General features: G+C 40.8%; 1 protein-coding gene across 8 annotated transcripts in view; it reads left to right on the top strand.

Annotated features, from left to right (window-relative positions):
* Nucleotides 1-15,968, top strand: part of si:dkey-237h12.3 (teneurin-3) — a 236,668-nt gene extending 220,700 nt beyond the window's left edge. For 7 of the 8 annotated variants that reach the window (XM_061724890.1, XM_061724889.1, XM_061724888.1 and 4 more), the window contains 6 exons: nt 852-1,027; nt 2,628-2,863; nt 5,422-5,718; nt 10,855-12,466; nt 13,626-13,756; nt 14,220-15,968. In XM_061724890.1, coding sequence (XP_061580874.1) covers nt 852-1,027; nt 2,628-2,863; nt 5,422-5,718; nt 10,855-12,466; nt 13,626-13,756; nt 14,220-14,972 — 3,205 coding nt within the window. In that variant the 3' untranslated portion in view covers nt 14,973-15,968. The remainder of the gene's footprint in view (nt 1-851; nt 1,028-2,627; nt 2,864-5,421; nt 5,719-10,854; nt 12,467-13,625; nt 13,757-14,219) is intronic. The other variant, XM_061724891.1, reaches the window with a different exon arrangement.
* The last annotated feature ends 5,448 nt before the right edge of the window (nt 15,969-21,416 follow it).

Genomic DNA, 21,416 nt, shown 5'->3' with positions numbered 1-21,416 from the left:
TTAGGTAATAGGCACGGAGACACAAATGATTTTGTCCACGTGCATTAATTTGTGTCAACCTGTACGTGTTCTTTCTAGTCCCACATCCAGTGCAAGTTTACTCTATAAATGGAAACAATACTTACCTGCAAGCTGCTCAAGGGGTGCACATTTAATTAAAACCTAATTAGAAAAGTTGCCTCAAATCTGTAAAATAGCCTAGTTAGACTTCAGATAGTAAACTTCACTAAAGTGTCGGCTGGGACATTATGTTGCATTGATGTGATGATACATTTTGCATTGAGTTTTGCATGAATTTTGCATTTGCAAGAGTAAATTACAAATTTTCAAATATAGATCATATTTCATTATAAGCTACACAGACTTTGTACCATAACCTCGCTGTCTGTGGTGACATGGCCTCTAAGTGATTTTTTTGTTTTGTTTTCCATTGTATTATAACTGTCATTGTATATCAAGCAGTACACGATGTTCTCACCGTTAAAAAGAAAATCAAAACAAGGCTGCTGGATGTGATAACAATGACACATCAATTATCAAAATGAATTCTTTGCAGGACAGCGTTATTTGTTTTGTCATAGAAAACTGATAGCTGGTGTGATGTGTCACTCACCAGCATTAAATATATGGATTATGCTTCTGCCTTTTTTTATTTTTTTTATTTTCATACATTCCTCCACTTATGCTCTGGAAATTGAACACGTCCGTGAAAGAAAAATGTGACATTTTAATTACGAGAAAGCCGGTGGTCTCACTCGAGTATAAAAGAGCTGATAACTGAATGCATTGTGGCACCGAGAGCCCTCATACATATCAATGCTTTGTCATTTGATATCCTTTTTGTCAAACAGCTACGACAGCGAAGGCCGGCTAATGAATGTAACGTTCCCCACTGGAATGGTGAATAACTTGTATGCAGACATATACAGCGCCTTGACGGTGGAGATCGAAAGCTCCTTGGCTGAGGAGGAAATCAGCATCACGACGAACACTTCCACCATCCGTGCCTTCTACACCCTGGCTCAGGGTAAGGCATCGCCGCTCATCCCGCCGACTGGGGCAGTTGTTATTTGTCATTGTTTCAGGGGTCGGCGGGGCAATGTTGAGTAAGCCTAAGTCGTGTATCATCACAGCTCAGAAGGCCTGACAGATGACAGTGTAAATGATTAGTCTCTGGGAGAGCGGGCCGGGGCGGAGGAGTCGGAGAGACCCACCAACCTTGTTACTAAGTGGTTTCTTCTCTCTGCCAAAAGCCACATGGTCCAGTTATTTTCTCACATAATTTCTGTTCATTATTTTCATCTGTATATAATGTCCAATGTCAAATGTTGGAAGATTTAGGCTAATTACTGTATATGCAACCAACGTAGACCCCAGGAGACTGATGGCAACCCTTATTATGGGCATGCCAAGTAGTGGCATGACCATATTGCAATCGTCCAGAATGGCCCAAAGGGCAATGTTGCTAGCATTTTGCTAACAAGCTAAAGTCGCAAAAGTCCCACTGTGCACCAGCGGGTGTAAATGACCCCGCTCGGATGTGGGAAAAAAAATCCCCAAAAAATAAAACACGCCCGAGAAAACCTGAAAAATTAAGGCGATATAATAGTATCTAGAAAAGGTTTCCCTTTTCTTCTTCTTCTTCTTATTATTATTCCGCACGCTTTTTTCGTCCAGTAATGTGGCCCGAACCGCAACGTGCACCCATGCATGGCATACATTGTTGGATGCGTCTCCATCGTGGCCTCGATTAGCATTACTTTTCTCAGTCAAAAGTGTTACCTTGGCAACGCTAGATGCCAAAAAGCAAAAAAGAAAAGGCCAAAATTCGGACGCTTTTTGCTCGGCTGAACTTTATAGTACAGACATCGTTCAAATTTACAAACACTCGGCCCGTTTGGCACTAAAGGACCGTACAACCTAATCATGCTATTTATTACGGTTTTTGCGATATTTAACTTTCCATTTTATTTTGGACGCTTGTTGCTAGGCAACGGTTTATCGTACAGACATCATTACAAGATTGACAAACCCGGGACGCGTTGTACTACAACATATTTTAGTCTCATCTATTACGCTTTTCGAGATATTTAACTATTCTAATTTTCAACGGAAATTTGGAAGCTTGTTGCTCGGCAACACAATATTGCAGAGACATCGATCCAACGTTAAAAGACTCGGGACGATGTGGACTACAACATACTGAGGTCTCATTACGCTGTTGTTTACAACTTTTGAGATATTGAAGCCAAATTGTCCCATTCTATCCTATGGGGCTTGTTACCATGGCAACTAAACCTATGCATTTTTACGGCGGAGAATATGAATAAATAATACGTACACGTGGCCCGAACCGCAACGTGCCTATTGGCCATTATTAATAACCCCAAACATGGCCAGAACCACCTCCGACACAACCAGTACCACCTTAAACACAACCAAAACAACCTTAAACACAACCAAAACAACCTTAAACACAACCACTACAGCCCCAAACCAAAGCAGCGAGAGGGGACAAATGGGCAGTAGGGCATGCCCATATCAAAATTTCCTGAAATTTTCTAGTTCCAGAGTGTAATTATCCACTTTGCCCTTCTAACGTTCACTTTTTTGTTTACTGTCAACAGACCAGTGTAGAAGTAGCTACCAAGTGGGCTTTGACAACTCGCTGAGGATTACCTACGCCAATGGGATGGACACCCACTACCAAACCGAGCCCCACATCTTGGCAGGCGCCGCCAACCCGACCGTCGCCAGGCGCAACATGAGCCTGCCTGGGGAGAGCGGGCAGAACTTAGTGGAGTGGCGTTTCCGCAAAGAGCAAGCCAGAGGGAAAGTTATTGTGTTTGGACGCAAGCTGAGGGTATGTCTGGGTTTCTTTGAAATCTCGCTTATCTTTGCAGCACATTTAACACCAAGCTGAGCCACATATGTGTCCCCAAAACAAAACAAAAAAAGTGCAAAACTGTTTATGTAAACAAAAATGCTAATGCCAGCAGCATGATTCAAACAAAAGGCATGGTTGGAAAGAAACATCACTGGGTAAAAAATGAAAAGTAAAAATCATCCCTGGGGTGGGAAATGCAAAGAATTTAGAGGGTTACATCATCAAAGGCTCATAAAGTCATTATTAGATTTGGAAAATTCTCACTTGTGTGCAGACGCCACATTGCTGACTGGCTGGGATCTCCAGACCTCAGCGTTAGGAGGAGACAGTTCTGGAAACCATCGCAGGGTTCAGTAACACTGTGGAAAACTATTATTAATGAGCACATTTCATCAGCGCTTCCACAACTGCAGTAACTGCACTGGGAAAGTAAAAGACGTAAACAAAATCTATGGACGGCGTAGTCTTTTTCTCAAAATAGGTTCACTTGAAAAGAACTGAAAATAGAAGATGGAAAGTGAAAACTGTCACATCATGTGATGTGATGAGTCAATGAAGTGTCTGTGACATGTGTTCGGCAAAAACACCCCGAGGATGCCTCCTTCCAGCTTCTGTTTATAACCGAATGTCTTTGTGTGGCTCTCACCTGTACAGGCGCATCACCACGTGAAAACAGATTTTGTTCATTGTGATGTGGGGAAATGTTTCTCTCCTTTTTTTCCTGTTTAACACCATTAGAGACATAATCCCTCTCACATTATCTAAACAAAACTAATGGGAAGCACGAACCAAAAGACCAAAATCATAACGTTTTTCACATGTGGCTGAAAATGATATGAAATGGTTTTGAAGTACAATAAAATAGGATGCAGTCATTGTTCGGCTAATGTTTCCTTTCATAACTACAGCAAATCGTCTCCTCTGAGCTCAAACATAAACTCAGCTCCTGCGTCAACTTTTGTTTTTACTCTACTCTAGCTGTTAAATTCAAATATATTTTTTTTATAATAAGCTATAGATTCTAATATTTGCGTTTTCAGGTATAAAAAGGGTTTATATCGCTTGCAAATGATTTCATTCCTGCTTTATATTCATTGTTTACAGCATCCAGACTTTAGAGGACACGATGTTAACCGCTAACAGTGGACGTTTCTTTTAAGCATAAATACCACAGGGAGTGTGACGTACAGTACAGCAACGCAGGGCTTAGAAATAAATTATGAAAGCGACTAAGTTACCTGCATGGAATCTTTTATCAAGCTGTCCTAAAACTGTCGTGTTTTCCATATTTCTGCCTGTGTAGCCATTCTTCAATGTTGAGAAAATACTGCTGCTTTTCTGTCATTTAGTCTCGATTTATCAGTCACAACATTTACCCTGATGTAGAGGTTCATCAATATTCTAGTGTTTTACATAAGTCAGCCTCTTCTTCCTCCTCCTTCCTCGACGCAGATTTATGGTTCTTCATGAACTTAACTTGGACGGTTACTTTGCCTCACAGCAATTTTTGTCACCACTAAATTTAGGAGCCGTTGATTTAAGTGTACCTGAACAATTGCCAGAGTGTCTCTCAGTTTAATGAGTCTTATGAATGCTGTTATTAATCTCTGTGACAACTGTAATGCAAATGTTTTGAATATTGCTTTGAGAACTATCTAGACAATCAATAATATAAATGCTCAAATTTTTCTCTTGGAAGTGCAGTATAGTGCATATATTGGCTTTCATTATTCAGCATGTTTTTTTTTTTTTCATGTTTTGGTACTTAATGTGTTTTTTTTTTTCCTTAAATCATTCCGCGTAGTCTTGATTTGAAGATTTTATGTCGAACATGCATGATAAAAAAGAGTATAAAAAAGTAATAAAACAGAATACAAATATATATGTATGTATGTATATATATATATATATATATATATATATATATATATATATATATATATATATATATATATATATATACCAACATGCTCGAAACGGAGTAGGAATGAAGTAACCACTTATCGAGTCCTAGCCCTGAATCTTACATACATTCTTACATCTAACAAGACGAGTTTCAATAACTGTTAAATACAGTGATATAATACTCAATTATATGTATATATAATATAAATAGTCTCAATCAAACAAATCAAGGCTAACAAAAGAAAACAAAACAAACGCCCAGCATTAAGTTGTGCTACTATGTAGGTATGTACTAATAGAAGTAATTATAATGCATAGTATTACATTATCATTACTTTACTATAATACTACAATATAATAGAGAACAATAGACAGCAATGGTATAACAATATACTTGAATAACTATATAAGAGTAGATATGCTATATATACACTGGTTCATATATTTACCTCCAATTATATACATAAAAATTACTATAAATCTATATATCGACATATCTACATATAACTATAAATCAGTATATATTAATAGAGATATAGATACACAAATACTGTGCGTATAATCCAACTCAAGTCACCAGAAGTAGTTTTTTTCTTCTTTGCATCCAAATCATTACATCTTTTCCGCAGGTGAACGGACGGAACATTCTCTCCGTCGATTACGACCGCACCCTGAGAACGGAGAAGATTTACGACGACCACAGGAAGTTCCTCCTAAAGATCATATACGACACGGCGGGCCACCCGGTCCTCTGGGTGCCCAGCAGCAAGCTGCTGCCGGTGAACGTGAGCCGCACCAGCAGCGGGCAGATCAGCGCGCTGCAGCGAGGGCCCACCACCGAGAGGCTGGAGTACGACACCCAAGGGCGTCTCATCTCCAGGGTGTTCGCCGACGGAAAGATATGGAGTTACACCTACCTGGAGCAGGTGAGGAGACAGGACTTGGTCCAGTATTGTGCTAGTTACTGAAACTAGTTACCGTTACTAGTTACTTCATTAAAAAGTAACTCAGTTAGTAACTCAGTTACTTAGACCAAAATGTAATGCGTTACTATGAAAAGTAACTTTTTAGTTACTTTAAATTAAAACATTAATTTAAATGCTCCCATTTAATGCCCCTCTAGCCTCCATTTCAGCAGGGACTGTATGGATTTGCATTGTGCATCGTGTTCTGCATTCTGATTGGCTAAACCGGGGGTCGGCAACCCACAGCTCTAGAGCCGCATGCGGCTCTTTAGCGCCGCCCTAGTGGTTCCCTGGAGCTTTTCCAAAAATGTTTGACCTTTTTTTTCTTCTTTTTTTCTCTTTCTTTTTCTTCTTTTTCTTCTTTTTTTTAACTTCTTTTTTGCTTTTTTTCTTCTTTTTTTTGTTTTTTCTTCTTTTATTCCTTTTTCTCTTTTTCTTCCTTTTTCCCCTTCGTTTTTAATCTCGACATTTCAACTTTCTTCTCGACATTTCAACTTTTTTCTCGACATTTCAACTTTTTTCTCGAGATTGTACTTCAACATTGATCTCGACATTTCGACTTTTTTCTCAACATTTCAACTTTTTTCTCGACATTTCGACTTTTTTCTCAACATTTCAACTTTTTTCTCGAGATTGTACTTCAACATTAATCACGACATTTCGACTTTTTTCTCGACATTTCGCCTTTCGCCATTTGCCTTATTTCTAAGGCTTATACAAGACTTTTCATTTTTTGCGGCTCCAGACACATTTGTTTTTTGTGTTTTTGGTCCAATATGGCTCTTCCAATATTTTGGGTTGCCGACCCCTGGGCTAAACAGTCTCCCCGCTTCTTCACTTCCTGTGTCAATAACGTTGGTTGCTTAGCAACAATGACGGCCAATGAGCTTCAGCAGCAGCTCAAGAACGGGACCCTTTGATGAATCGTTCATTACAGTCTCAAATATAATCAATGGTGGCATGTCAGTTTATAAGAATCTTTTTGCCTAGAAGAAAAAAGAGCGACAACAACGACCCATAACTATGTTCTTCTCTCAAAAAAAAAAAACCTGTACCGCGGGCTTTGGGAGAAAAAGACGCTACAGAGTCGGGATGCAGCGGCTCAGAATAGCAGTGGAATACGTGCGAGGTGGTGCTGATCTCTGCAATTTGAAGCCTTCTATAATAATTGTAAAAAGAATTTCACTTATCACGGGTTCTTTTTGGAACATAAAACCAGGGATTACTGTAATGACAATATCTCCACGTTGCAAAACTCGCCTTCTCTTGGCTCGCCATGACTGTCATGTTTTTGAATGAACAAACTCGCCCACTACATTTCCTCTGGTCTCCGCGTGTGGGGAAAAAAAGCTTCACTGTAGCCAGAAATAACGGAGTAACGCACCGCTTGGTAACGGTAATTGAGTTACTGAATTTAAAAAGTAATGCGTTAGAGTATTAGTTACCGCAAAACTAACGGCGTTACTGTAACGCGTTACTAAATAACGTGTTAGTCCCAACACTGGTCTTGACGTCATCACCTGGCGGAGCCGCCATGTTGGAGGCTACCTTAGCTGCTCTTTGGATCACTGCGCACTGTGTACAGACGTGCTCCCTCTTCGTTTTGTCTTAGCCTACTTGTAATCGTTACTTTCCGTTATTCTGCAACCATGGTAACCCGTTGCTGTGTTGTAGCTGCAGCAGCTCCACACATAACAGACGTGGGGAAAAGATCGCTAATGGTTTAACTTTTCACCGCTTTCCTGCTCGGAGGCAGAACCATGGAGGCCGAGTGTCTGAGATAACAAAGAGTCGTCGGCTCGCTTGGATCGCGGCTGTAAGACGACCAAACATAACCTTCCACAGTAAACCACAAACAAACACTCACACAGACCGGGGTCGGATCATTTATACGGGTTTTATTCCCCACTTCTCCAGCTAAACGCAGTTGCTGGCCAGCTCTCTGCGTTGCGATTAACCCCAATCTTCAGATAAAACTAGTTTGTTGAGGAAAAAATATTAACTCTATTTGTAGCTGCAGAGGAAAAAAATAATCCCACAAGGAAAACAAAAATATTGCTCATGCCTCTGAGCCTCTTCCGCATAATATAGCAGTAAAAAAAAAGAAAAGAAAAAAGTAAGAGTAATACAAAACATGTACTGTATGTTGTACTATTATACTAATTTATTGAAATACACACAACATTTACCAAAGCAGCTGCCAAACACTCGCAAACAAGGTAGCCGAAGACGTGGGTTGTGCAGAACTGCGGCAGTAAGTCCTCCTCGGAGCTCCACTCTAGTAGGGATTTCATATGGATCCAAACCATTAATAATCGTTATTTTCTCCATATACCGGTCCCTGGCTTCCTTGTTTAAGGTATCTCGGTAAATTCCAGTTCCTTTCCGGTATTTTAATTATTTTTTTTTGCGTTCCGTCTGTTCACTTGCTGCTACTACACTGCTGTTTGTTTACACTCACGAAGCCGCCAACATGGCCGCCACATCCCAGAATGTACCTTGGCGACCAAGCCCTATAGCTGGACAAGATTAGATACCAAGTAAGAGATAGAGTGCAGCAGGCTTGTCTTCATCACCACAAGATCAATCAGGATTTTATTACATATGTTAACAGAAGACGCCCAGGAGACGCATTTAGCAATATTTGTCCACTAAGTAAGCTCTGATTACATCAGAGGACTCATTAAACACTGTAATCATTGCCGACTGCAAATTTATACTTTTTTCATCCAAACATTATCCTTATTCAGGGTTTGATAAAAGTCAATGAGACTCAAAAGGATTTAGATATTATGCTGATGATCATCTCTGCCCTAATACAGTATGTCATGTTACAGGACTTGTGGAACGTTTAACGGCGAATCTCCAAGCTGAGTTAGAATACATTACTTAAAGTTTTCAGCAAATGTGTAATACGATTTCATAGCATGTAAATTGTCTGTCCTGCCAGGGGACTGCAGATAAAAACTGGCTTTAGGTCAACATACTGCACATGGTTTCCTATAGCAACGAGATAAGTCAATTATTGAGAAAAAAAAAAAAAAAAAAACATCAAATGACTGAAATCTTTGAAGATTCGACGCATCACTTGTAATTATCATCACTGGCTGGTATAGAATACTGTTGCTTGGCTTGGATGGCTGTGCTGAGATATTCTTTTGAGTTTTTACATCTTCAAACACGTAGACTGCAGTTTCTCATTCTTTAAATATAAATGCTGCTGCCCACCTGTGAGACAAAAACAGCCAAATACATGAGGGAATGGGAGAGTCATATCTACAAGGGGGTGGTGGTAGCAACTGTAAAAATGATTTAAAAAACAACTAAAAAGATGATTTTAAGCCTAAATCAATTCCATTCACTTTCATTTTCACTATATTTTGTATGGAGGGACATTGTACATTAATAAACATTTTATACAAGCAGCATTACACGACACACAATATCAACAATTAAAAATTGCACAACACTGCAATAGTTAATACAATAAACAATTAATGATCACAGATTTGAGACGTTTTGAGCCATTCCTTGAGATTTCCCTTAAAGGAAGAGTACGAGGGACAATCCCATATTGTAGATGGAAGGTTGTTCCAGATTTTCCCGCCTACAACAGATAGCACATTCATCCCAAAGGTGGTTCGTCCATTTTGGCAACCCAAATGTTGGTACTTTGTTACTACAAGTGGACAGGGTGAATACTGAAACCGTTCTGGTTACAATCCTGTATCCTTTATTTGGACCATAGTGTACAAAAATGGAAATGATCAGTGCTTAAATGAAACCAATGGTAGAACTGAACTAAGTGAAGAACTGTGGGTTTGAAACGTCGAGCTATGCAGCTGTTGTGTCTACTCGATTATTCCGTATTCAGGGTCACGGGGTTGCTGGAGCCAATACCAGCTGTCTTTGGGCAAAAGTCAGGGATTCTCCCTGGAGAGCTCTTGTTGATTTTAGTAAAGATATTTTTCTTTTTTACCTTATCCATATGTATTAGCACTTTTAAGTTTATCGAAGAGTGGATATTTTCATACATTTTGAGTACATCCTTTATTTAACACAAAATCCATTATCCAAGAAAACAAACAAACTGGATGGATGATGGATGGATGGATGGATGGATAGATGGATAGATAGATAGATAGATAGATAGATAGATAGATAGATAGATAGATAGATAGATAGATAGATAGATAGATAGATAGATAGATAGATAGATAGATAGATAGATAGATAGATAGATAGATAGATAGATAGATAGATAGATAGATAGATAGATAGATTTGCTCAGTGCGGGGTTATACTTAATCCTGTAGAAACATGATTTTCAAGGTACTTGCATACGGCACACAAATGAAGACGGCAAGAACTCGTGAAAGAATCTCTTTGATCAGAAACCAAAACTTGCAGGTCTTCTGATCTGTGCGTTTCTGCTCCTCACATGTCAAAGAACAAAAGAGCCGCCTCCTTCTGCATCAGCCCCTCCATCTCTTCCACTCAAATATTGCTCTGTTGTTTTAGAGACGGTTTTTAACATTGCGCACAGCTGTTCGGTTACAAAAATATGCAGAGATTTTCTCAGCCACCCTTGACTGCATCCTGTCATTGCGTGACCTGGAGAGGCCATGTCAACACTGACATAAGTAACACGGGGGGCTCGGGGAGCGCAGGGAACCTCAGTGTAGCAACGGATGACTGGGCATGACATTTTAACAGGAGGGGTGGTAAACCTTTTTGAGACATGCCACGCTCTTAACTGCATATTCGCTAAAATAATTATGCCAGTCTGTCAGGGTGCTGGTAAAGACAAAGTAATCATTACTTATCCCTGCTACAAGTACACATGTGCTCTGACTAACGGCTAAACACATTTAAGAGGATAAACACACGTGAAACGGTTCTTGGCAGAAGCAGGGTGGTGTTTCACATTAACATAAAAATGTCAATTTTTTTTTTTTCTGTTGAATTTTGAAAGATCAGTTTTTTCAGTATGTAAAGCAACTGGTAGTGATGGTTAGTTAACAGGGCTTCATTATACATAAAAGGCTTATTAAACAACTCAATAAATCATTTTCTGTTTTTCTCTTTTCCCTGTAGTCCATGGTTCTCCTGCTCCACAGTCAGCGTCAATACATATTTGAATTTGACTCCCTGGACCGTCTGTCTGCTGTCACCATGCCAAGTGTAGCCCGCTACGCCATGCAAACCATCCGCTCAGTGGGTTACTATAGGAACCTCTTCCACCCCCCGGAGAGCAACGCATCAGTGGCCGTGGACTACAGCGAAGACGGCCTCCTGCTGCGAGTGGCTCACCTCGGCACGGGCCGCAGAGTCCTGTACAGATACCGCCGGCAGAACAAGCTCTCGGAGATCCTGTACGACAGCACGCGGGTCAGCTTCACCTACGACGAGACGGCCGGCGTGCTGAAGACCGTCAACCTGCAGAACGAGGGCTTCATCTGCACCATCCGCTACCGGCAGGTGGGCCCGCTGGTGGACCGGCAGATCTTCCGCTTCAGCGAGGACGGCATGGTCAACGCGCGCTTCGACTACACCTACGACAGCAGCCTGCGCGTCACCAGCGTGCAGGGCGTCATCAACGAGACGCCGCTGCCCATCGATCTGTATCAGTTTGACGACATTTCGGGAAAGATTGAGCAGTTTGGGAAGTTCGGTGTGATCTACTACGACATCAATCAGATCATATCCACCGCGGTCATGACGTACACCAAGCACTTTGACGCACACGGACGCATCAAGGAGATCCAGTATGAGATATTCCGCTCCCTCATGTACTGGATTACGTTCCAGTACGACGACGTGGGTCGAGTCACCAAGAGAGAACTGAAGATCGGCCCCTTCGCCAACACCACCAAGTACAGCTATGAGTACGATGTAGACGGCCAGCTCCAGACGGTGTATTTGAACGACAAAGTGATGTGGCGCTACACGTATGACCTGAACGGCAACCTGCACCTCCTGAACGCGGGGAACAGCGCCCGACTCCTGCCTCTGCGCTACGACTTGAGGGACCGCATCACCCGCCTCGGGGATATCCAGTACAGGATGGACGAAGACGGTTTCCTCCGGCAGAGGGGGGCGGAAATCTTCGAGTACAACTCCAAAGGACTTCTGGTGAGGGTGTACAGCAAGAGCAGCGGCTGGACCATCCAGTACCGCTACGACGGACTCGGCCGAAGGGTTTCCACCAAGACCAGCCTGGGCCAGCACCTGCAGTACTTCTACGCAGACCTGAGCTACCCGGCCAGGATAACGCACGTATACAACCACTCCAGTTCGGAGATCACGTCCTTCTACTACGACCTCCAGGGCCACCTGTTCGCCATGGAGATCAGCAGCGGGGAGGAGTTCTACATCGCGTGCGACAACACCGGCACGCCTCTGGCCATCTTCACCAGCAACGGCCTTCTGGTCAAGCAGCTCCAGTACACGGCGTACGGCGAGATCTACTTCGACTCCAACCCGGACTTCCAGCTGGTGCTGGGGTTCCACGGAGGGCTGTATGACCCCCTGACCAAACTGCTGCACTTCGGAGAACGAGACTACGATATAATGTCTGGCAGATGGACTATTCCAGATATTTCTACCTGGGAAAAAGTTAGCAAAGAACCGGCTCCTTTTAATTTGTATATGTTCAGAAATAACAACCCCATCAGCAAAGTCCACGAAGTTAGAGAATATGTTGCAGGTAAGAGATACTGCCCCAACTGTGATGATGATCATTGCTCATCCCATTATCACATTTAGGGTCATTGATGTCAGAATTGAATAAATCTTACAAGTATTGTGATGTTTTTATTAGGGTTGTCCCGATCAGGATTTTTTAGCTCCCAATCCGATCCCGATCACTTGAGTTTGAGTAGATCTGCTGATCCTGATTTTTCCCGATCCGATCACTTTTTTTGGCTCCTGACACAATTCTGATACTTTTTCCCGATCAGATAAATTTTGGCAATGAATTAATAAAAAAAAAAAAAGAGGGCTAAAACTCAAATTGTCCCAAGTTTCTTTTGTTGTCCATTCTGTCCAACATGGACATACAGTATATTTATTTTCACTGACTGCATCATTGGATCAAAACAAAGCTTATTATTATATGTTATAGTTTTGGCCCTGTCACTTTTCTCCGACAGCTTTAATTTCTTTTTAAAACTTTCCTTGATTGTCGGTTGTCTCAGTGCAGCAGCCTCGGTTGCAGCGACGGACTCACTGTATGTCTTTTCATGCTCGGTCTTCAGGTGTCGAATAAGGTTTGTCGTATTGAACGAAGACCTGTTCCTTCCTCCACGCAAAATCTCCGCCTGGGAAACATTGCATTTGGCTGTTGGGCTGCCCTTGCTTTCAAGTTTATAGTGTTTCCACACTTCAGATATGTCTCCGTTTATCTGAGCGTAGGCTAGCTGTTGTTAGCTTTCTGTTAGCCACGCTTCTTTCCCTCCAGCACAAACGTCACTTCCAGCCGCCGGTGCCGCCCAAAAGCAATATCTTATAAACACACTGTCTGTCTTGTTAAAACAGTTGTTAAATACAATTATAAAACGATTTAATAATTAATATATATTAAAAACATTAATAACTGGGTATGTCCCGATACTTTTTTGTCCCTTAATGTTTTGAAAATGACGTGATCGGGCCCAATCGGGACTAGAGTAGTTTTTATTTTATTTCATAATAGAATAGCAATGTCATCGATATAACAGGATTCTCAGTGTTCAAGGAAATGTGTGAGCATCTCAGTGTGCATCGGAAACAACATTTAAATTAAAAATTAGGAAAAACAAATGCTGATTGAAGTATTAACTTTAACTTTAGATTTTTTTCGATTTTAATTTTTTTTTTCTGTCCAGATGTGAACAGCTGGCTTGTAACCTTCGGCTTTCATCTTCACAACACCATTCCTGGGTTTCCAGTCCCAAAGTTTGACTTGGGTATGCCTTCCTACGAGCTGAAGAAGAGCCAGCTGTGGGATGATCTGCCGGTGAGTAAAATAAGTCACATCTGCCAGGTCTACGTACGGATTGAAAACGAACTGAAATGAAAACCTGGGTGTGAATACACACCATAATTAGACAGCAAGGCATTTGATAGAATCTCATGTTTAACTGGTCTACATTTGATTTTGTTTCAGCTCCCAGCTCAACATATTTCAATGTTTTCTAATTTTCTCTTAAATATTCTGGGTGTATTACTGTTAAAACAGTTAAACAATAAGAGTTTAAAAGCTATTTATGACTCTTTAGTTTAAGGCCCTTACACAAAAAAGTGTCATAAGGGATTCATCTACTTTGGGCTTGAGAACACAGCTTGAAAACACCATTATCTTTGGACGGGGATGGGAAAACTCTGTGAAGCAGGGCTGAACTGTAGCTGGTTCTAAATGGCCTGGAGAGTCGGGCTCTGCCATGTTCAGGCGTTAACGTTTCACTGCACTTTTCCTACAGTCTATCTCTGGGGTCCAGCAGGAAGTAACCAGACAAGCGCATTCCCTCTTGTCGTTTGAGCGGCTGCCAGAGGTCCATCTCAGCCGAGGTCGAAGGGGTGAAAAGTCTTGGCTGTGGTTCTCGGCCGCAATGTCTCCCATCGGAAGAGCCGTTATGTTCGCCATCTACAAGGGCAGCGTGCACACGCACACCCTCAACGTGGCGAGCGAGGACTGCATCAAGGTCGCCACCATCCTCAACAACGCCTTCTACCTGGAGGACCTGCACTTCACCATCGAGGGCCGAGACACGCACTACTTCGTCAAGCCGGGCCTGCCGGACGCCGACCTGGCGGCGCTGCACCTCACCAGCGGACACAAGACTCTGGAGAACGGCGTCAACGTCACCGTGTCGCAGTCCACCACCGTCATGGACAGCCGGACGCGCCGCTTCGCGGACGTGGAGGTCCGCGCCGGCGCCCTGGCCTTCCACATCCGCTACGGCTCCACGGTGGACGAGGAGAAGGCGCGGGTGGTGGAGCTGGCGCGGCAGCGCGCGCTGGCCGGGGCCTGGGCCCGCGAGCAGCAGCGCGTCCGCGACGGCGAGGAAGGGGTTCGGCCCTGGACAGAAGGGGAGAAGAGGCAGCTACTGAGCAGCGGGAAGGTCTTGGGGTACGACGGGTATTACGTGCTTTCTATCGAGCAGTACCCGGAATTAGCCGATAGCTCCAATAACATCCACTTCCTCCGGCAAAGTGAAATCGGGAAAAGGTAACAATACGAGGTGCTTTTTTTTTTTCTGCTAAAGAGACTGTGTTTTTGGTAGTGCTTATAAAAGTGGGCAAAATGAAAAGCAACTATATTCAGTAGTTGCCTGAAATGTACATTGAGTGTTAATGTGTTTTTTGTAAAAAATAATAATAATAATAACATAATAATAAAAGTAAAAAAAAAAAGGCTGAAAAAAAGGGGTCAAAAGCAATGCTGTGCATTGTGACCTAAAGACTACAGGACAAAGGTACCGCTACACTAAGCCTTAACACGGCAATTACAGGTCAGTTCCTCCGTAGCACAAGCCTTTCGGACTATGGACTCTCCAGAAGAGGAGCAGTGGTGTCTTCGAGGAAACAAGGAGCTTCTTTAGGTGTTTTATCTTTGTCGCAACAAAAGTTTGGCTCAACAGAGTTTCGTGAGAACAGAGGGAATGTTTACATTATGCATATCTGCACTTCTCTAGTAGTACCAGGCTCATGGCTTCAAAGTCCTCGAGCAAAGCAGTGTTCTTGAGCAAATTTATGTTTTTAAAATCAGAGACTTCTGATGTTTGAAATATCCTCACCAAACAAACCACTATGTATACCAGATTTAGCACTGTAAACATTCAAATGTCTTATTCTCTTTGAAATGATTTTAATTACTAAAAAAAATGAAGGAAAAAAAAGCTGTTTAAATACCCAATATTAATTGTGGAAGGAAAAAAAAAATCCAGTAAAAGGTGGAAAGGAAAACTCTGTCAAGGGCAGGATGTGGAGCAGCACAGATGTGTCTTGGATATCACAGGGACACCACGTTTTGTAAATTCTCCAAGAGTTTTATGCTTTTTCCCCCCCTTTTTTTTAAGAAACTGAATAAATGTCTGTTCCAGTCATTAACGGTAATTTATGTTGTGTTTATACATAAATAAAGTCAAGCTGTTTTAATTTAATTTTTTATAATTTATGTCATTCTTTACAGATATTATTTTACTGAATGTTTTGGGGATTTGTTTTGTTTATAAAGTTGCATTCCCCCTAGACACGGTTGGGCTTCTTCACCGTGCTCTGACTTAGTGAGTATTTACAAATGATGTATCCATGACATGCAGTCAACTGTATCGTGCATTAAGTTTCATTTTTATTGAGCATGTTTTTTTTGACTTGGAATTCTGTCTGAATATTTCATCAGCACCAATATTTTATGACACCATCCTGCATAAAGAAGGTTTCAGAAGACCAAGGTATAGATCCGTTCCTTGATCGCAGCAGGTAGGTCCACTATTGCCTCAGTTTTTTTAATCCAAATGATGGAAATCTGTCCTCTTACAATTTTAATCTATTAACAATTTTTTTTGTTTCTTTTTTTGCTAAAAGTCTACAAATGACAGAAATCCCACTGGTCTGTTTTTTTGTTGCATTTAACTTACACCAGAAATACAATCATCACGAAATATCTGTACAGGAAAGGCTGGTGTATTTCAAAAACAGCCCCTCTAGAAATAGGCCTAATACTGCATTCCTAAATCTTGTCTAATTGTCTTACATTAAGCAAAAATAACTGGGTGTGTCGAGAGCAAAATTTCTTCTCTACAATTCTTAAAACAAGATAAATAGTATATAAAAGAAAAAAATAGGGCACATTTTCTCGAAATAAGACTCCTCTTTTTTTTGTTACTTTCTTAGAAATGAGTTTTTGCAGTGTGAAAATACATTTAGTTTGGAGTTGGTTTCTTTTTTAAAAAACAAGTTTTTAACACAAAGTTCTGCTGTATTTTAAATTTGAGTTACATACAGTAGTAAGTGTAGGTCACTATGGAAACCATCACCCGCCAGTTGCTCTTTGACTTGAGCTCATGACCATGAAAAATTCTTGCTGCCGGTAAGAATACACTCCTCATCAGCAACTTCTCTCTTATTTCTGTTTTACACTCATTTTTTTTTTCGATTCCACTGAAACTTTTACTCACTTTTATGCACATACAGTATGTGACGACTACGAGCAGCAGGCGAGAGGCCAGGGACGCAGCAAGTTTCACTGCAATTTCTCCAGGAATTGCTTCGTCTAGTTTTCCTTAAAACTACAAATCATTTCTTCCGTTTTTGAGTAGATGTCGAAAAAAGTGAAAATGTGTTAACCATGGGGTAAATCAGACACTAATTTGGAAATGATCAAAGAAAGCCTTTCAAACTAGTGAGATATGAATAGCATGAGAAATAAAGAAATAAATATCACAAATTGCATTAATGATTGAAAATACATCCTCGAAGCTACAAAGCCACAGAAACAAATAAAGCTTTCTTTGAAGTCGGCGGCTTGAAGTTGTTCGAAAAAGTGTGAAATTCTAGGTGTAATTAACCTGAAATGTAGACAGATGACAATGTACACGTAGAGGGGTCATGCTCTCCAGGAGCTTTGGGAAGACGTTTGTGGAAACATGTGATAGTCAGTTTATTTATTTATTGATCCGAATTGCAGTTAGTTTGTGATCAGCTTCAGGACTGATCATACAAAGTGTTATTCATCAAAGCGCCGAGGAGTTCTGCTGATGGAATGCATACTTAAGAAAAAACAGCCCCTTCATATTAAAGTGGTCTCTTTTTCATGGCTGACTTCAAACAGCATTTCAAACCAAATGGGATCCGACTATTCTTTTGCTCATGAATTGTTTTATGCTGTTGTCTCTGACCTCCCTCCTCAAGCATCCCGCAGATTCTTAACATATTATTATTTTTTTCATTTGAAATGTTTTTCACACCAGTGGATGTCCTCATCGGACTCCCTCGTGGTGTAACCCGCCAAAAAAAAAAAAGAAAACGCAGCCCATCAAATTAAATTCCTGTCATCCATTTGCCTATTGTTCCCTCACAATACAATGAACTTGCACAAATCTTCATTTGTGTTGGTATGACTGTACAAAGACTCAAGCCCTCCGTGAAAAATATGCACTCAAATATTTCATTCCCTCACAAGTCCGCTGATGCTCTCTAGTGGTGCAAAGTGCATAGTTCAGAAAGTCATCCAGCTGACTCCTTATTTACACGCCCCATCCATCGCTGCTCCAGCCAACGCTGCGCTTTTAAAAAAAGGTCAGAAAACACTGTTGCTTTGAACTCCCAACTTCAAACAATCAAGTCAAAAATCTTGTCATTAGCGAGCCAGATGTTTGGGACCTAAAACAATCACTTGTAGATACTCCAGGTTGAGTTAAAGAGACATCAAATAGAATAGTTAAGCTGGTAATATTAAAATGAACCGCAGTACTGCTGCAGTATTTGGCTTTGACCGCGCTAAGTACTGCTGAGAAACAGTGTGGTATATCACTATGCGCTGCAGCTAGACCTACTTCAAAGGCTTATATAAAAGAGAGGGAACAAGTTTGCAAGAACATCAAAGACCCAGAAGAACTGTGCAATAGCCACATCAGAACAACTGGAGAGAGAGGAGAAAAAAATCCAGCATGTTCAACACTTCAATCGAGCTTCTTTTTTCAGATGGGGTAGGTATCGAGACTCACACATCCAAACCTGAAACGGTTCTACACCATGTTTCATCTTGTAGACATGCCATGCCTCTTATAGAAATAAATACATTAAAAAAATCTATTCATTAATACAAAATGTGTTTTAAAGTTATATAGGGTGATTTTGACTTGACACATGTGAGAATGGTAGGGGAAGCAGTTTCTGCAAAGATTTCAATTCATGTTCATCCGAAACCTCTGCATGTGGGAATCCGAGATGAAAGCTTAGACTCGAGTGGTAAATGTTTAAAAACTACTATTGTGGAACAACAAAAAAAAAAACTGGAACCAAGGGGACGCTGCAGCCGTATAAAAAGACATAAAAGAGACATATTCCTTCCCCAAAACACCCACGAGGCTTCAGAAAGACGACTGTGACATCCTTTGGTCTGAATACCGCAGGGATGGAGTAACACAGCGCTGCTCTCAGGCAAGAGTTCCCAGCTCTGTTCACAGAGGCCCGTTTAAGGCGTTGAAGTGATGCGAGTCGACTCCGCTTACTTCTGCAGAGGGACATGTGAACTTGTACACAGAATACCCTCAATAGCCCTTAAAGCACATTATAATGATCACTTAGATTTCATTAACTTGCAGTTTGCAGTTTGCAGCAATAACTGACCCAAACTGAGGCTCAATTTTGCTCTTACTTTCCTTTAAACTCTTACAGGCTATTAAGAAGATTTTTTACTACTACTTCTTACTGTTGATGGTGGGTTCAAGGCAAGGAAAGGCAAGTTTATTCCTATAGCACAATTCAACACAAGGTAATTCAAAGTGCTTTACATCAACATTAAAAGAGGCAAGACACAATTAAACAGTAGGTGGTAAAATAATAAAAAGCTTGTTAGAAGTTGTTAAAAAGTAAGGGGCAGTAGAGTACAGCAGGTACATCTCATTCTTAAAATGGCCAGAATTACGTTTCTATACGGTCAAAACGTACAAAGACCGGGTCAAATACTGCATTACAAAAGTAATCTGTAACAATTCAAACGGTGAATTAAACCAATTTGACAATTCTATGCCACAATGCCTGTTTCCAGGTCTTATTTCACACAACTGACGAGAATTACGTTTCTATAAGGTCAAAACGTACAAAGACCGGGTCTAATACAGTATTACAAAAGTAATTCACAACGTATGTTGGCTTTTGACTTTTGAAAAAAAAACAGAACAAGATGTTAGATTTCCTACTCAGGATGTCAAATATTAGGAAAACAAAGACGCAGCATGATTTTGAAGATGTGGCTGGAGATCATAGCCGGAGATAAAGATGATTCTGCTCCGTCCAGCTCAACCGACTCCCGTTTTCAGACATGGGTGACTTCTGATATTTGCTGCCAACAACAGTAAAAGTGATATTCTTCCATTCAAAGGGGAAGCTGCATTTCCAGTTACACGGCAGTCATTAAAATATGCCATAAAGAACATGCACCGAGCTCATTAGATAATTATGAGCACATGAATTAGTCAGCACTTTGAGCTCTTAACTATGTAGTAACTAAGGATTTGTAGTGGATTACATCCACAAGGGCAACGTGCATAAGAAAATCTTAAATTATGTCTCAGCTCCTCTGATGGCACATTTCAGCAAACATAATGAATGGAACATTTGTGCGACTCAGCTCTCTTTAGATGTTCTTCCATAGCTCTTTTTCCCCCTGCAAAACTAATGATATTAGAATTTCACAAGTACATTACATGAGCGTGTTTTCATTATTACTCTTATTCACCTTCAGTTAATGCCTTACGCGCCCCCTCCTTTCTGGCACAGAGTCAACTGAGTAGATGCAGAAGCGGGAGAGCAGACGAAATGAATTTCAGAAGAGGTGAGAGAAGCCGAATATCAGTCTCCATTGTAACAATTTAACACAGGATTTCCAAAATACATGAAGTACCTTTTTGCCTGCTTGGGAATAAAAGAAGAAGAAGAAGGAAGAGGAGGAGGAGGACAAGAACAAGAACAGGAACAAGATGGATTTGCAGTATTTCTATCAGTAAAATGTGACATAACTGCTAGCTGAAGCCAGTGCAAACTTCACCCAGCAAATACACGTTGTGTAAACAACAGATGTTTAGTAGGACGACCAGATTTGTTGGGTTGTAATCACAGAATCCTGATTTTACATATACCAAAAGAAAAAAAAAAAAAACCTTTGCAATTGTTTCTGCTCTTTTGTGCAATACTGACACAATCTTTGAATAAAAATCTGTATTACACTTAACTGACATTGTGCTCGTGCTCAGACAAAGTTTTCTCATTCCAAGTTACAGCCGCAGGCTGAAAAGTATCTGGAATTATGTAATCAATACATGTAGATATTATTTCAGTAATGACTACGGATAATTAAAACGTGTTTGTGTAATTAGAGCAGACACAGTTGTACTGTACAACCAGACATTTAGATATTACAGAAATTAAAGATTTAATCAAATTAAATCTTTAAAGCATTTTTAATCAAAATAGTTTGTTATCTAAAGATAATAAGAACATTATACTGTAGAGATATGTTTTTCATACTGATTAGTTCAGCGTGTAATAATCCCCTTCATGGGTATTATTACAGAACAGAATAGCTGCAACAAACTCAGAAAGATATATTTGTTCTTTTTCTCCTTTTTGTCATCCTTTATTTTAACATCTTTTTATCGATGTTGAAATCTAAGTTGGCAGTTGAGAGCTGTGAAAAATTAAGACGAAGAAGTGAAGAGGTGGTCACAGCTGAGCCAAAGCAGACGCTTCATTAAAAACAAAAACAAAACAAAAAACCCACCTCCAGACGGAAACCACGACTGCAGAGTTTAAGTAGGGGGATAATGCTAAACTTTCATGGCACAGTTTACTTTCCAGAAAGAACAAAACCAGGGCTTTCTTTTAATCAGTGACTCACTCAGACCTTGGAGAAGATGCATAAAGACACTTACATCACTTTGGTGAGATGGACA

Source organism: Cololabis saira, chromosome 7 (assembly GCF_033807715.1).
Source record: "Cololabis saira isolate AMF1-May2022 chromosome 7, fColSai1.1, whole genome shotgun sequence".
Taxonomy (NCBI): Eukaryota; Metazoa; Chordata; class Actinopteri; order Beloniformes; family Belonidae; genus Cololabis; species Cololabis saira.
The sequence above is the reverse complement of the archived record's forward strand: the minus strand, read 5'-3'. Positions and strand labels throughout refer to the sequence as shown.